Source organism: Drosophila teissieri, chromosome 2L (genome assembly GCF_016746235.2).
Source record: "Drosophila teissieri strain GT53w chromosome 2L, Prin_Dtei_1.1, whole genome shotgun sequence".
Classification (NCBI taxonomy): domain Eukaryota; kingdom Metazoa; phylum Arthropoda; class Insecta; order Diptera; family Drosophilidae; genus Drosophila; species Drosophila teissieri.
In genome coordinates, this window is record NC_053029.1 from 16407747 (window position 1) to 16425271 (window position 17525).

General features: G+C 43.7%; 3 protein-coding genes across 5 annotated transcripts; 1 reads left to right on the plus strand and 2 right to left on the minus strand.

Annotated features, from left to right (window-relative positions):
• Positions 1 to 1167: 1167 nt before the first annotated feature.
• Positions 1168 to 14104, minus strand: LOC122615024 (myosin-VIIa). Of its 3 annotated transcripts, none has more exons than XM_043789860.1 (12): positions 13916 to 14104; positions 9669 to 9773; positions 8686 to 8946; positions 7997 to 8346; positions 7730 to 7930; positions 5271 to 7665; positions 3764 to 5214; positions 2912 to 3698; positions 2281 to 2846; positions 2075 to 2221; positions 1889 to 2009; positions 1168 to 1770 (listed from the first exon to the last, which is right to left on the minus strand). In XM_043789860.1, the coding sequence occupies exons 2-12, from the start codon at positions 9684 to 9686 to the stop codon at positions 1564 to 1566; spliced, it is 6504 nt and encodes a 2167-aa protein (XP_043645795.1). In that variant the 5' UTR covers positions 9687 to 9773; positions 13916 to 14104; the 3' UTR covers positions 1168 to 1563. The 3 variants fall into 3 exon arrangements, with proteins under 3 accessions (XP_043645795.1, XP_043645808.1, XP_043645803.1); XM_043789873.1 differs by having other exon boundaries at positions 9669 to 9770; positions 13754 to 14104; XM_043789868.1 differs by having other exon boundaries at positions 13754 to 14104.
• Positions 14105 to 14602: 498 nt separating this feature from the next.
• On the plus strand, positions 14603 to 15170 carry LOC122611385. The gene is made up of 2 exons (XM_043784407.1): positions 14603 to 14968; positions 15015 to 15170. The coding sequence occupies exons 1-2, from the start codon at positions 14603 to 14605 to the stop codon at positions 15168 to 15170; spliced, it is 522 nt and encodes a 173-aa protein (XP_043640342.1).
• Positions 15171 to 16027: 857 nt separating this feature from the next.
• Positions 16028 to 17467, minus strand: LOC122622676 (transcription elongation factor S-II). The gene is made up of 2 exons (XM_043801325.1): positions 17173 to 17467; positions 16028 to 17110 (listed from the first exon to the last, which is right to left on the minus strand). Exons 1-2 carry the CDS (start codon positions 17236 to 17238, stop codon positions 16235 to 16237), a joined length of 942 nt encoding a protein of 313 aa, XP_043657260.1. The 5' UTR covers positions 17239 to 17467; the 3' UTR covers positions 16028 to 16234.
• Positions 17468 to 17525: the final 58 nt, after the last annotated feature.

A 17525-nucleotide genomic window follows, 5' to 3' on the forward strand; every position in this document is an offset into this window, starting at 1 on the left:
AGACACATTTCTTATCAGAGTCAGCCAATAGGAACTGGGCAGCAACCCCTAAGATTTTACTGCACCAGGCGATGGGAACGAAAGACTCAAACAACGAACTTAGATTGCGTGAGGAAAACGTGCCTGTTCATTATGATGGAAAACCACCACCAAAAGTTCTGGCTGTGGCAATTGGAACTGCAACCTCTTAAGGTCGTCGCCGTCTTATAAGAAGCTGAATATGAAATTAGTTTGGAATTTTTAATGAACAATTCCTTCACATTTCCCCAGGCCTCTTTCTCCCCCACAGTTTGGATAGGTGAGTGCGATGATTGTGGTCGTTTTTAGAAAGGGGGAGACAGCAATTTCTAAAAGTTCTCAGGACTGCTACACAACTTCATACCGTCTACTAAAAAAGTTAATTATCTTGAAAAATCTAAGTCTACCTGCCGTCTTCAGTCGCTCGCCTGCCGACTGCTGCTGTTTTTCACACGCTGGGGAAAAATGGAAATTCTCGCAAAATACAATGCGTGGGAAATCGGTGGCGTGGGAGTCAGCCAAGAAAATCAAGGGAAACTATATAATCCAGTACTATAAAAATTAGTATTCACAAGTCTTTGGACACGTACTCCGTTCCGTGCATGGTAAATCCAAAACCGTAGGTCAAGATTGGTTTATTGACTGCAAAATATGTGGGGTGACCTGAACTATTTTCAAAGTTTATAAATCGGTCGTAACCGACAATTGAACTTGTTTAATTCTATTGTTATGACCTAACAAAGATACGACTAATTACATAATTACATAAGACTAATATATTTTTAATGACTTTAATGAATTATCAACGCTTGTAATTACACACCATTTTTTGTCTAAAATAGATTTTACGTTAAATATGTTACGCTAACGCCATGAAAAGTATAACTCTTGCAATAGTAAATTATTTATGAAACTAGGCTGACACATTATTCTGTACGAACCAACTTGGGACTAAGTGTGCAAAGTTCATGGGTTTGCTAACTTTAACTACTTGCACCCCTGTCCGTAGTTTACTATTCCGACCTATTGATATCGCTTTAATTCAGGTCATTGGAATTACCTGTCCGCCCATCCCATTCAACACCATTTAACACGAAATAATTTGTATATAATTTATTAAATAATTGAACATTTCTATGTATTTGATACAAAACGTCATCAGTACAGATATGCAGTTAGGATATACAAAGAGATAGATGCAAAATGTGTAGATACAAATGCTTATCTAAAAATATGTAAGACCTTTTCTTCATACAAAACATTGTATTAAATATTTAACCGGAATGTGCCATAAGAATACCTAAAAGTGTAATTGCAAAATTTATACAAATACAAATACTAAAAACAAAAGTTGTAAGTTGGTTTGGTATAATCGATAGCTGAACAAGACCAAAATTGGAATGAGTTCTCTGGAAAGGAATGCCATTAGAATAAAGGGAGGTGGGTATTAAGTATGATTTAAGTCTATAAAGTACTAGGCTTTTATAAGTTATTGCAATCGTAATTTATAATTATTATAAATATTTGCGGTATGTGTAGGTTTTACTAGTTGGCTCGAATGGTTCGATTTTTGTTCATATTGGTCAACATCAACGAGATATATGAAGTCAGCAGATCGTCCATCTTGTAGCCGAGCGACGTTTCGCATAACAGTTTCGAGCCCCTTACCAGATTTCCGATGGTCATGTGGAAATATGTATTGCCCGATGACCAATTCGAGATGCGTGTAAACGGATGCGTGACCAAAATGTCCTGCAAATAATCATAATATTAAAATGTGATCAAGTTTAAAATGTATAATGTGAGCAAAAGTATGTGTAAAGGTTATAATCTTCTTAGTTTCTATAGTAATAAATTTATTAAGTCTTACCTTGGTCACTGGATGTATGAGACTCACGCCGTGCTTGTTAATGGCTATCAAAAGCATTTCGGGATAGTTCGGTTCGGTGGTTTGTTTCACCTCAAAGAAAGCGGATCCAAAAGTTGGCCACCTGAGCGAATATATTCAAATGTAAAAAGCACGTTTATGATGATTTGATTACGATGAGAAACCCACCTATATACAATCTTCAAGAAGGCCACCTTCGCGTCTTCGGAAGTCATGCCGCCATCCTGGTTATAAGATGCAACAATCGATCGCTTCCATTCGCTAGTGCTCTGCATTTTCATAATATCCGACGGAATAAGTTCTCTCAGCATTTGCCTGAAAAATGTTTTTATGTTTTATGATATTTTCTCAGTAGTAGAATAATCTGTACTTACGGTATGGCCTGCAGTTCCTGTTTATTTTCACCAAAGCGCACACGGAAGACTAGAGCAGCTAGCTTGGCCGCCTCCTCCCTGGAACACTTGTGATAGCCACGCAACAGCTTGGGCAACTCCTGATGATAGTGGAATATAAGATCGGCATTCCGATCCTTGCCTGGCACTGTGTTCGTCCACAGTTTCTTCATGAAGAAGACCTGGTAAGTGAACTGCGGATTGGCTCCATCTCGTATGGGACGCGCTTTTTTTATCCAGTCGGTCAAATGGCGTACGAAATCGAAGAAGAAATCGCCTTCGGGAACAGAAATGACCTTATCGGCAATCTTCACAAACAAGGAGAAGCCCTCGCTGGTGCGCAGCGATAGGCGCTGCGAGATGTTGTTGCAGAAATCCTTCGCCCGAGTGGAGCTGTCCACTTCGAAGGCCTCGTCTGTGTCGTCCGGGAAGTAGACCTTGTGGAAGATCTGTGTGGTTTTGTGCTGTATGGCTTCCACCTCCACCTGATGCGGCGGATATTTGCGCTGTCCATGGCGTATAGTTTTTTGTAGTCGATGCATTGAGTCCTGAGAGGTTAGTTAAGAGTAGTATTAAATGAAACTATGTATAAGATTTATATCAGTAGTGTTACCTGTGAAATGGGATGACGCCTGGTGCGCAGGAATAATAGCAATTCCTTGAGCAATCCCTGCGAACAGGCAAACAGTCCCGTGGCCAACCACATAAGCTCCCAGCCCCGCTCCTCGGACATTCGGTTGCGGTTGTCCGTTAGCTGCTTCATCAGTTGACAGTAGATCTCGTCGCGCAGAATTTCGTGCTTCAGGGGTCCATCAAATATGTGGTCCGTGATTTCATTGCCCATCCGGGGACGCTTGGAGGGCAGATCTCCCATATACTTCAGTATGGCGGCAAAGGCGAAACAGGCCTCCTCGGCAAACTCTTCCTTGCTTTGCAACTTGCGTAGCAGCGGTGCCTTAATGGGATCCCGGGAGTAGCGCCACAGTTCCTCACTCCGTTTTGAACTCAGAGTGAGTGTTTTCGACATTGTTCGTTTTGGTGGCAAACGGAAGTGATCCAGGGCATACTCCATCAGCGTATGAGGTCGATCCCTTGGCTCCACAGCACCACCATTGGAGGCCATGCTCAGGCGTCGTCCATGATGCGCCTCCTCGATGTTGAACAGGGCCAAAATATCCTGAGGCGGTTTGCTAAGGGTAGGCAGCACGTACACGGTTTCGGCGGGGAAGTCTCCTCGCTCCTGGGAACGATCGCAGCGTCCTATGCACCAGCCGTTGTTCAGTACTGATTCCCCACAGGATTCGTCCTCCAGTATAATCAGATCTCCCTTAAAGAAAGACAGAAAGCTGGTTCCATCTGAAGGCGCACGATAGTCCTGCAAGGCTATGACATATTTCGAGCTGAAAACAAAGTTAAATATTATTAATTAAAGTTCGTACATATTGGATCTTCGGGAGCTCCTCACCGTTTCTTCAGGCCATCCAAGAAGTAGACAACCAGATCTCGGATATCCTCCGCATTGGGACTCTGGAAGGTGAACTCCTCACCTCGAACAGTGGAAAGACTGAAAGTCTGGGTGAACACTTTGTTGGTCTTCTGACTGGACACGGCAGTAATCTCGGGGAAGCTCAGTTCCAACAGGACCTGCTCCTGATCGTCCACCACATACACGCCGGTCCAGTTCACCGCAATGATGACATCGTTTTTGGGCAGATTCGGACCGGAGTTTCGATATGCTTCGTAGAAACGAGAAAAGAGCAGGGGCCACTTGTACTTGGCGTAGCTGACAATATCCTCCTTAATTTTCAGGGGTGCAATTTTGTCCTTGACGTAATAGGATTTCTTATAGGCCTGCAGAACCAAAGCAGCCCAACGTTCGATGGCTTTGTCCACACCGCTGAGACAAAAGTCGGGTATGAAGTTTGGCAGAAGAGTAAACAGCCTCTCCATAGACATATCGGTCGAGTATTCGATGAAATATTGCTGCGCAGCTATCATGGCCAAGTCTTCCTCCTTATCGCAGCGGTATTCGCCAAACTTAACGCCTCTCACCACCTGCTGGTAAATAAGGTTGGTGGCCACCTGATCGTGTGTGGGTTCGTGCCAAGGGGCAAAGATTTCCTTGCGGAAGAAAAGACGCCACGGGGCATTTCGCTCCTGGGCGCCCTGCTCCTTTGCATACTGCTCACACTGTGAGATGGCGTCCATCACGTGGTCCCCGCCACTTCCCAAAGAACTGACTTTGTCGAACAGAGCTATGTACAGCGAAAAACCAAACTGATCTTTGAGACTTATCTTGTCTGACAGTTGATTGCAAAGTTCCCGGGCCGTGGTGGCGGAATCAGCCAACAGAGTCTTTGTGTTTCCATCCATAAAAGTAATGGGCAGCATGATGGGCTTTTTGGATTTGGTGGCCTGCAACTCCAGCCACGAAGGCGGTTGATTGCGAGTGCCATTGTTGAACGTTCGCTTCAGTCGCTCCTCGCAGTACGGTGCATATCCAGGAGGACCCTCACGGATAAAGGCCCTTAAGTAGTTAACAAACTTTTCCGATGGAGCAAAACATCCAACGCACAGGGATAACAGAATCCAACCTCTGGCATGTGAGGATTTCAGAGGATTGTTCGTCAGCTGCTTGCAAATCTGACAGTATATTTCGTCGCGGAGCTCCGCCCGCAGGATACCATGGCCAATGATAAAATGCAGCTTTTCAAGGTTGGAGGTTGGACGGGATTGGAGCCACGATTGGTAGCTGTCCGCCGTGTATTCATCATCTTGAAGTCGCCGACGCACATCTTCGCCCAATTTGTTCTTCCGCTTCAACGTCAAGGATACGAGCTTGTGGCGGATCGATCGTGGCTTTTGCTTCAAGAAAGCATCTGGATCCAGGCCCATAAGCTGGGCCTCTTGGAATTCCTGAAAGAATAAAAGTGAAGCGAACCACTAAAGTGCGGCTTAAAGTTTAAACTCACCTTACTCCTGATGAAATTGCGTCCCAATGTCGCTGTGACCTTTGACATGACGGAAGTGGTGTCCATTCGATCCATTGTGTGGTACTTTGGCTCGGGCATATCACCTGTAAACCTCAGAATGGTAATCCACAATGCCTGGGCAGCAAGTTGATCGCCTTGCGTGTGGAGCGGAAGTAGGGGATGCTTTAAAGCTTTCTTCGCATACTGATGATTCACATTTCCTTGGAAGTAGGTGGCGGCGAATTTTTGGAACTTGAACTCCGATAGATCCTCCTCATCCTCGGATATGTGTATGGGTGCAATGATATCGTCCTGGTTGACGTTTTGCGCGTGAGGCAGATCGTTGAACACGGACGTTTCACGTCCACCATGCGGAGTAGGGGCATCGCTACTGGAGTCGGGAAGGAAGTCAAACATGGCCTCCACCAGTTTGCCATCGTCCACCGGCTCCTCCTGCTTGCGGGCGGCATCATTGATAATATTCATATTGACCTCCACTCGACGACGATTCTCCAATTGCTCCTGAATTTCCCTACGCTCCAGCTCGTGCAATCGATCTCGATAATGCTGCTCGGCGATTTCTCGGGCATGCTTATTGCCGCGATGTAGCAGTTCCTGCTCCTCCAGTTTGCGCAGCTGAAGAACCTCGGCAAACTGTTTATGCTCCAAGCGAAGTTTCCGGTACCGACGCATGGCAATCATTCGCCGCACATGAGACTGGATCTTAATAACGGCCCACATCTTGTGACCATACTCCCGCCTCACCAAGTATCCTCGGGCATGAGCTTGCAGACCGACAATGTGACCCCGTAGATGGCGGAAACGATGTGACAGAACCCTAGAACGGATCAACGCTTGCAAACGCATGTAGCCCACTCTCATGTTTCTGTATCGTTTACGTTGAGCATAGCCCTTCCAAAACCTCTGCACAGTGATAGCAGCAGCTCTCAGGCGTAGAAACCTTCGTCGGTACACCCAACCTCGAATGCTGCGCTGCAGGATGAGGATTTTTCGCGTCAGCACGCGATCTCTCTCCTGCTCCAAAAACAGATCGTGGGCATCTTTGAGAAAGACCTTGGTGTGGCCCAGCTGATAGTCGGACTTGCCCAGAACCACGGCACAAATCCTCGAAGTGGCCGCCTGGCAATCCGTGCGATGAGCTGGTGGAACTCCCGGTATCAGGAAGCGATAACGCTCGACGAACTCTCTGAACCCATGCCGAATGGGATATCCAGCGCGACGAATTCGAATCGTTTCCATCATGCCGGAGTATCGCAGCTGTCGGCAACACAAGCCACGGTCAAACATCATTGGCTTCTTTAGCTCGTTTGGTTTGATACAACGAATAAAGAATGGCTGACAACTGCAGAGCGTCTTCATAAGCGCATCTAAGGATTTTCGAAACTGTGTGGAAAGTGTGGGAGTCCGCTTGCGCGTTTCTGCACCCATCTCTATGTCCTGAGCAAAGATTTGTCGGAGGAACTTGTTAGTACTCTGGCTAACCAAATGCAATAGATCGGGACTGAAGGTGTCCCGATTTTTGTCTAGAAATCCTCGTGTGTCGTAGAACACCACGCCGGCAAAGTGATTCAGTCCGAAGCTGGTGTTGATATCCGACTTGGGCTTCAAATAGTTCTTGTGCGATCCATGGGTTTTGTGTAGCTTGGCCAGCATCGTCTGATCGGTGCCCTTGGGAAAGCGGGCCTCCTCATCGATTAAAGCCATAATATTGAGCTGCTTAATAGCTATCAAATCGAGTGCATCCTGGTTGTCTACGAACTCAATGTGTTGCCAGTTGATGGCCTCGTGGTTATACTCTTCCTGCTCAAGCTTGAATATATGCTGCACGAAGAACTGCTGCAGATTCTCATTGGCATAGTTAATGCAAAACTGCTCAAAGCTATTCTGATCGAAGTTCTCAAATCCAAAGATGTCTAGAACTCCGATGGCGTTTCGGGATGTGCCGCGCGGCTTGAAAATAGCCGTATTGATCTTTCGAACGATGTGCACGAACATACGTCCGTATATGCCCTTCACAAAGGCATCGCGCACATCCACGGATTGATCGCGAGAAAGAGTGGACACCACGGTTTCTCCATGAGCAAAAAGCGTTCGCCTGGTTAGAGCATCAATTAGCGGCTGAATGGGAAGTCCAAGTAGACCGGCAACACGCTCCACATTTATGTGTTCCGGTATTTCGGTAGCATCCAGATTATCCACCACCGTCGCCTTATATTTGATGTTGCCGCAATGGAGAAGGGCAGCCAGGAGCTTAATAATCTCCCAGATTTCTTGATCAGAGAAGAGCAAAACCTTCATGGCAGATCGAATGTCGGAGAACTCGGCGGCATCATCGCGTCCCTCGCATGTTATGCTATTGCCACCAGTAAGGTATCTATCATGCGGTAAATGAAATCCAAATCAATAATGGTTTTTATAAGATGAAGTCAATAACTCACTTGTAATCAGCAGCCATGCCAAGATCAAGGCGGCTCTTCTCATCGGACGATAGCCCTGCCAAAATGCAGTAAAAGACATGATAATTGCGTTCGCTATGATTTTGGGAAACAATTCGCGACTTCTCCAGCAGGTATTGCTCTATTTTGGCTCCCTCGATCACGCCATTAGCACTGAAGTGTATATCTATGTATTTGCCAAAGCTGCAAATGAATTAATTTGATTATTGACAGATCAGGTGATGAAGATTCTTTGCATATAGTAGTTACCGCGATGAATTGTCATTGCGAATGGTTTTCGCATTTCCGAAAGCTTCCAAAATGGGATTCGCCTCGAGGATTTGCTGTTCGATCCATGAGTGTTTGCCACTAATCGCAGCCAGATACTGCAGGATTAACTTTGTGCTCTCCGTTTTTCCAGCTCCCGACTCTCCGGAAATGACGATACACTGGTCCTGGCGATATCGTTTCATATGCGCATACGCATTGTCGCCAATCGCAAAGATGTGCGGCGGTAGCTCTCCGATCTTTCGTTCCTTATAGAGCTTGATCTGATCGCCCGTGTAGATGGGCAGAATCTGGTAGGGATTAACAGCAACCAGTATAGAGCCGGTGTAAGTCTGAAATAATGAAATTTATAAACGTTAAATCTCATTTCGTGGTACATATTTATGTTATTAGAAAGATAACGCCTGCCGCCGATTTGATTACTTTATTCTTTCGATTTCTTATTAATGGGGCACGATAAGAAATTGGAAGCAAAAACTGAAAAACACTCAATTTTAAATGGGTAACGATGACGCAACATAATTGGATCTTAACGAGCTCATTTCCTTATGTTTACCCTAAATAGTTTTAAGAAACATTTTTCTTTCTAGTGGTTAACTCTGAATTGGTACAGGTAAAAGCAATTAAAGTACCTAAATGCCTTTGAATGCAATTCATATAGATCAACTTACGTATATCAGATTCTCCTTGTAGCGGATGAGCAGATTCCGCAAGATGCCAGCCTCGTGCAGATCACCCAGGGATATCATGTCCTCCACTCCCTGGACGGAGGACGCGTGCATGGCCTTGATGCGGCGCTCGGGGGCCAGCCACACCTCGTCGCCATCGTCATCGCGCACCTGGATGCGACGACCCTCAGCGGAGACGACACGTGCTCCAATGGCCACATCGAATTCTCGCCCAGAGGCGGGCTCTATCCAGATGTAGTCACCCTGTCGATTAGAGGCGTATTTACAAATTTACCATTTTCAACCAATTTACGATTTTACAATTTGACATTCAGTTCTTTACGAGGCTGCCGCATTCGGTTGCCATGGACATGGGTGCCATAAAGACTATGGGCTGTTTGTTGTAAGAGTCACTTGAGCGGAACGCAACAAAAAAAAAAGTAATACCAGGGACAGATATGGGCAATGCACAGTGGTGGGCGCATTTGGATGAATATGCAAAGGTTTTCCGTAAAAACCTTATAGAGAAGGTCTCGAACAGGGAAGTTATTATCACACTGATAGATAGCCAATTATCTCAGAACAATTGAAACCAATATGAATTTCATTATGGATATTAATTAAAAAGGTTGAAGATCGGGATGCGTATAAAAAATATAATGATTAACAAATAGATGGGAAGAGAGCAAATTAGTTGAAGAACTAAACAGAACAAAAATGGAGAAGTATTTTGATAGGATTCCAATGATTTCTAAAATACGTTGAAACCATCAACCTGTTGCTCTACCCCATTCAAATATTTCCATCCACCACTGTTGAAGAGTAATGGGAGTTGAAGTGAGCCATGGCGTGGAACTTCCGCTTTTTGCTTCTGTTAGCTGGTGCTGGTGCTCATGGCGCAGGGAAAGGTGAGATAGATGAAGTACCTCGATAAGGAGTGATACCCCCACTGCGGGCTGAGGAGTGCTAGGTAGTGAGATACTTACACGTGTTACGATCACCATGTTCGTCGTCCTTCATTTACTGATCCTGGGTTGGCATCCAGGGACTAAGGCCCGTTCCTCTTCGCTGCTGCCGCTTGGGTTATTCTTCTGTGCCGAAAGAGAACAAGTGGAAGAGTTGGCCGTGAACAACAATAACAAAATACGAGTTAGCGCCTGTGGCAACAGAAACCGGCTTCGAATAGGAAAAAATTAAGGTGAAGTTTACGGTAAATTGAAAGAATTCACAACTTGTCGCTGTCTTCGTTTGTGGTCCGTCGTCTCTTTTTGTTGTTGTTCTTGCTATCAAATCGCTTTCCTAGCTCGAGGTAAACGTCTTTCTTTCCTCGATTTGGCCAACACAGCCAACACACTCTGGCTCCCCGAGTCGCCAGCAAAAGTGGCAACTCATTAACAGCACAAAATCAACAGCGAATTAGTCATCAGACTTAAACGCATCCATAAAACTCATACTTTCGATACTTCTTTTCTTCTCAAACTAAGGGAAACCAACCCGACCCAAACGAACCGATACGTGACCGAAAATCCTATAAAAAAGTAAATAAACCTTAACACCTTTATACCTTTAGACATGCAAAAAAGGCCATCGAGCTATTTTCACTTTTTAGCCCCAGTCGCTGCGAACAATCAGCTTTGGCCACGAGAACCACCTGAAAAGAGGGTCTAACCGAAATCGAAGGTCTCAATGAGCTGCGTTTGTTATGCAAATTACTTGCTTTTCATTGAAAAAATTTACTTTCATTACTTTGTACGGCTCGACAGTAGTTTAACAATGTTTTCGATTTAAGGCGATAGAAAACTGAGCCATCTTCAATTAGATGTTTACGAAAAGAAAAAAGAAAGGTGCTGATACTGACAAGTGGTTGTTGGGGAAAATGGAAACTTTATACATATATGATGTTTAGAACTAAAGATAATGAATAGTACAATTATTATAACCAGTTTTACTGACTTTAAAGTAATGGAAAACACGGCTTATAAGCAAGCAAATGTGAGCTGATTATAGAGCCTGATTACAACTATTAATCTTTAGATTAATCATCTAAGCTTGAGAATTCGCACACTGATCAGATTGACTGAAGCCCCGGGAAAACTCATCCAATCAAGTTGTAGATCGGCTTTTTAAGCGAACTACTTAATTTTCCAAGCCAGCCATGATTCAGAATTTCAAACTGGCGTCATTTCCCATTTCCCAGTCGGTTACCATCGAAACCGCCTTTCAATTGGACACCCCATCCATCATTTAGCACATGGACCAACTAACGGCTGCCTCCGCACAGGTATGGTGTGGCATGGTATCAGCCGTGGTGTAGTTACTCATTGGGAGGCGTCTCTCCGCTCCACGGTAATTGCAACATGCCAGACAAAAAAGCAGCAACAGCTACGGAGCAACCAAATTTAGTGGCACACGGCGGCACGTATACTCATACTCGTACACATACCAGTCTGGTTACGCTCTGCCGGTCAAAATACAAGTCTGGTGCACATAGGGAACCCATCTATCCGCGATCCACACTCGAACACAACCATATAGCAACCTGAATCGGCTTGTCGGCTGGAGTTCAAGCGTTTATCTGAGACTTATGTACATATATTGAATAATATTGCTCAATACTCGTTGTCCTGTTATCAGCACCCAATTTAATAGTTTAATGCCCTCATTGCCATCTAAATCCCCACTATCCTCAATTACTTAACTGTAGAACCCGGAAAAGATTCGATATTCATTTTATTCGAAACTCTTTTAGGATTGCCTTTGGGATTGATTTTTAAGCAAATGTTGTTAAGAGGCGACTACATCGACTCGTACTTTACTTTTCATTTTCTGCAATGAACTGCTTTCCAAGTGAAGAGAGCACTTAAACTAAGCACAGTCATGGTCGAATTATTTAAAAACGATTGCCTAATTGTCGTACCTGCTGTTATCAGAATTTCCCTGCAGTGCAAGCACAGATAAGCAGCGAAACATCAAACAAGGTGTAAATCGAGGTGTGAGGCAGACGTATCTCTGGGCATGACCAAAAACGATTAAAACCATAGGAATCGCGCAAAGAGCGTCTAAGAATTTCCGGCTTCGCAGATTTAGCATCGAGTGGTGATAGTGCCCTCAGTGACGAACGACTGGCACGTATCTAAGTGCATATATTGCAACCGTGTGTACATATATACACATATGTATGACTGTTTATATATGAGTAAGAGAGTGCGTTTTTAGTAGACTGAGTTGTGAGTGATCCAAAAGTTCATCGAGAGTCATTAGTGAAAGTTCGTGTGTGGCAGCCACGTACAATTACGGTTTATGCCATCTACTCTACATACAGACACTCGGCCATATATTATCTACAAACATATACAAATGTATGGCTTTAATGCCAATTGTTTAATATAACCACTTTTTTATTCACTTTGACTTTGACACTTGACATCATGTTGTCACTTTTGAGCAACCTGTGGCATAGAAACATTTCCTACCACAAAAATTCATGTTTGTCTTATTTAACAATAGAGCAATATGATCCTATGTGTTGTACCTTATTTATACGTTTATTGGAGCAATGTAGTTAAGTCCTTATTGTTTTATTGACCTTTGAATTAGATCTCTCGAGATAAGATGGCTAATAATAAATCCATAGTAAAGTTCAATCTATGAAATATGAATAGGATTCATAAATTATCAAGCTAATGCACTTTTTCATTATATTGACTACACAGTAATAGTATTTTTTTTTAAATTTTTGTTTAACAAAATAGTAGACTTCTTTAGGCTTTAGAATTCTTTTTCGCAAAGCGAAGTTTTCTCACACAATTTGCTTCTGGTTTAACAACTGAGATCTACAAATTTTAACGACTCACCAGCGACAGCAACAAAAAAATGGGCAAAGTATTATGTTCGTTTTTTTTATTATGTATTTAGAGAAGACCTTAAAAAAGTTTCACCAAACAAACAGAAAGTCGCTGCGTGCGCGAAAGCCCCCAGCAACAGCAACAACAACAATAAAAACCCAACAACCCAAATGGAAACGCAAAAAAGGTTGAGATGGAGAGAAGAAACAAAAACCGGCTAATGAAAAGCGTTTATTTGAAAAAGGGTTTTCCAATTGTCCACACACGAAATGTCCCGTTGTGCAACAGCAAGAACAACAAACCGGACAAACAAGTGTGCCTGCGTTTTTGTTGTTATTGTCAATTATAGAACTCTTGACCGCTGCACTGGCAGAAAAAGCATGCGCTTTGTGATCAATTTGCATATATGCAAATTGAACTGTGATATGAATGTAATTTACTTAATGATTTACAATTTATGAAACAGCAGAAATGATAGACAGCTACAAATAATACAACTTGCTGTTTAGATTAGATGTTAGAATATTTTCAGAAATCTGAGGCATATATAGTTTTCATAATTATAATCATGATAGATAATAAAAGAAACCGTTTTCAACTGATATACAAACATATATGCAAAACACACTTTGTCACTGTTTTAGGGGTTGGCCACGAACTTCTATAAGAGACTTTTCAAAAATTAATGAAATGCAGTCTTTTTGATTTGACATCGTTTTTCTCAGTGCTGAAGCCTGGTTCAAGCTCAAGGAGAAAGAGAGGGAGAGAGCGCACTGGTAAGAGCGGTGGGTAAAGGGTCGTGGCAGAGGGGGGAGCGGGAGCAGCACCCATGAATGTGTTGCACTGTGAGCCGCTCTTTACGCATCTCTCCCTCTCGCTCGCTCTGCAGTTCTTCGGCAGGTGTACCTGTCCGTGTGTGCGTGCGAGAGAGTGGGGCTGCGCTTGTAGTGTGCATGTTAGTACCGTTCTAGCCAACGAAACCTGAAGCGTAGCTATTTAATTTGGTCACTCGCCTAAAGTAATAAAAATGCAATGCAGCCACGTCTCCGTCTTGAAATGCAATAAAATCGATGATGTTACACTGAACCGATGCTGTGACCCTTGTCATTTTCCCCACTGGCTTTTCTAGCCACAACCAGACACACATTTACACACACCGATTGACAGGGTTAATGCACTCTTTTCTTTTCGTTTCGTTTCTTTTCTGTTTTCCAATCACTCTCTACCTTAATTGCCGCCTCAGAATTTGCACTCTCCGCTTTTCGGTCACCGAATTCGAATTCTAATTGGAATCGCTCTCGCCACAACCGTTTAATTAACACTTTTCCGGACCCGTCGAAAGCGGGATATGCTTTTTCAAAAACAGGTTACATAAATAGGTCACGCACCAGCAGTCGCAGGAAAAGAGCAGCGCGCCGAAAGTCCGCTTTTCCAGCACAGTTAAGCCGAGCAACAGGTGGATCCCAGTCCTACAGACCACTGATCATTTTGGGGCTGTGCGATTTGTTTATTGTTTTTTGCCGAGGAGACAAGACTTGAAGCGAAAAATAACAACCGATAAACTGATCAATAAGAGTGACCAGGTGGTGGGGCCAGTTCCGCATGGCCTAAAAAATCCGCGGGTAACTAATCTTGTTATACTAACAAGTTAACATTAACAGGGAAATTGGAAAACTGCGTATCTGGCCACACTGTCGCATTATCAGTCCGATCGATAGGCATTCGGTAGCATCGATATCAATGCACGAAAATCTAGCTTATTTATCGGAAATCCTATTTCTGGCGCGAATTTCAAAATGTATGCCACAAACTTTTTAATTTAGCAAGACAACTTTTTTTTTATTTCAATAAATTGAAAATGTCGTCAACAACGTTTAGTAGCTTGTTGAAACGGTTTGTTGATTACCTAATTATTTATACGTATTGCGAAAAGTGGTCAGTATATCAATGTTTTATTATATTGTAATTAGAATCTAATTACGCCTCATCAATAATTGCATTTTGGGTCACTAGTACTCCATTATAATGGATCACAATTACATAAATTGGTTAGTGCATTCAGAATATCAGCCCCGATGAAGTACATCTTGTGGATCTGCTTCCTTTTGATTGGGGAAACCCACGGATACGTGCGCCTCACAAACCTGGTGTGCGAAAGCTATGACAAAACATTCATTGACTTTCCCGAATGCCGGCTGAAAGTGCTTGGCAGGGGAATCATCGGGGCCAACATCCATGTGAAGTTTCTAAGACTGCCAATAAATAGGATGGCCGTGAGATTCACTGTTTATCGGAAGCTATCCGGATACCATCCGTTTCTATTTAATGTAACCGAGGAATTCTGTCGCGTCCTGAAGTATCCCAATCGCCTGAGGGTCTTCTACTACTTCTACACCGCCTTTTTGCCCTTTTCCAATCTTAATCATACATGTCCTTACAATGTGAGTACTTTATATCATATCGTATTTATATTAATATATTTTTTAGGGTGACGTTTTCATAAGGAACTGCACCTTGAATGACCGCATGTTTGCAAAGGTTCCATTGCCAAAAGGCATCTACAAGTTGACCCTCGAGATGGATGATGGAGTCGTGAACTGGGTGTCCATCATAAACGTGTACTTTGAAATTAATGTTGACTAAACACAGAAACAGAGGCGCATTCTATATGGCAATACATGATGTTTTAAAACTTGAATTGCATGTGGTAAATTTACATACATATATGTATGTATCTACTCGATATCAAAATGATTGGCTGTAACACAAAAGAGCTCATTTTATTTTCCCAAAGAGCCGTTTTAAAGATATATACTTATATGCACACATTAACCAGAAGTGAAGTTTAACAAGCCGAAGTTTGTATACTCTTCCAGTAGTTATATTACTATAACTATATTGCTATAACAACTGATGTTAATTGAATAAGAACACTTTATGATCAAAACCAACGAATTATAATTTCTTCTCCTTTATTTTTAATTTATTTTACTGTTCATATGGCAGCTATTTGACATAATAGTCCGCCTATTTTAATCAAAATAAACTTGAAATTATATATCACCTAAAAACTGCACTATACCAAACTAGAATACTTTATTACCAAATACAACAAAGACATATTTATTTTCCATTATTTTTTTTATTCGTTCTATGGCAGCTATATGATATAATGGTCCGATTCGACTTATATACTACCTGCTATAACCTTCTATTCTTTAAGGACAGTTTAATGCAGATAGCCTAAAAACATGGATAGCTAATACTGATCAAGAATATATATACCGTATATGGTTTTCTTCACTGCGTTGCTAACTCCAGACTGAAGTCAATGTGCCTTCTGCAAGGGTATAAAAATAAGTGTCAGTCCACACTGAGTTATACTCTTAATATTTAATTAGCTCAATGCTCAATTCTTCGCCCCGTAAGTAGTGGCGTTATCAGCCACATGGCTGTTATCACCGGCTTTCTCAAAAAACTGATTGCGGCGACAAGACGTCTTCGTTTTATCAATAGTTAATGTTTATTGAAATTTCTTTTCTTCTCGTTCAGGTTTAGGTGGTCAGAGTAAGCGCTCCACAGTTGGGCAGCAGATACAAAATGTGTTCTCGCGTGTCGTGTCTTTACAATGTTTCATTTAAGAATATGAAGGATGTGTGGTGTGTGCTGTTTTGGGACTGATTTATTATTTGGAACAATCTTGGGAGTTAGCAGAACTTCCATCGGTTGCCGCACTCGTTGCACATGACGAAGGTGGTCATAGGTTCATCGGCGGAACGCGTCTGCAGCTGGTTGTAGGTGCAGTTGCGCTTCTTGCACTTGGCGCACTTGAGGAGATCGGTCTTGGTGCCCTGCACGGTGGCCAGCTGGGCATCGTTGATGGCCTCCTTGACGAACTTCTCGCGCAGCTTCTTCATCTCGTCGCTGGCCATCTCCTCGGGCGTCATTTTGGCCAGCTGCTTGGCAGTGACGGCGCCGCACATGAAGTTCCCGCGCAATCCCGGATTCTTGGGGTCCTTCAGATTGGCCACGCGCGACCTAATGCGATTCTTGTACTTCATATCCGTGTTCTTGAACTCGGAGTAAATGGCATCCTCCAGCTCGGCGGCCATTTCCTCAGGCTCCCCGCATCCCTCAGGCACTTCGCCAATCTTCAGTGCGGCGGCCAGCATTTCGCGGCACTTGATGCGAACCGCATCTGTCATGCCGCCGGAGGGAAACGAGGACTGTGACGAGGACGACGAGCCTTTCTTCTCCTTATCCTTGGATGAGCTGGATGAACTGGACTTGTCCTTGCTGGAGGATGACGACGACGACTTGGCGCCGCTCGTTGACTTCGAGGCACTGCTGTTGTTGGAGGAGCCCTCCTTCGTGGAGCTGTGGTTCGGAGTGGTGGGCGCCGGGCTGGCCAGGAAGCGCTTCCAGTTCTTGATCAGGGTTTTGGCCAGAGCGATCACCTCGTCGTCCTTGCTACTCTTACGCAGCTCGTTCACAGTCATGCCGATGCGCGTTTTGGTCAGAATGTCCAGGTTGATGTTCAGCGTTTGCAGGGCCTTCAGCAGGTCCAGGGCCTGATCCTGTCCCTGTGTGGCGAATATACGTTTGTGACATGATGTGCGGAATGTTGGCTTATCTTGATACTCACTGTGCCGTCGCTGGCCATCTTGCTCATCTTCTTTTGGATCCGAAACACTTCCTCCTCCACGCTCATTTTGGGACACTCAATCTGATCAGAGGTTAGGTTAACTGACGTCGGCTACCGGCTATGGTCAGTGCTGAGGGTCTGCGACAGATGTTTATGGGGAAGCCGGCCTATTACCTTTTTTCCCTCCAATAAAAGTTGTTTACTATTTTTTCGTTTCTGTATTCGCAGAACGAGTTGCAAGAATACCCTAACGCGTTTTAGTGGTACCGGGCGGCGGCTTGTCAAGAAATACCTTCCCATGGCTACTGCAAACAATTTCCAACTGGAAGTAGTGTGAGTTTCATAAGCCATCA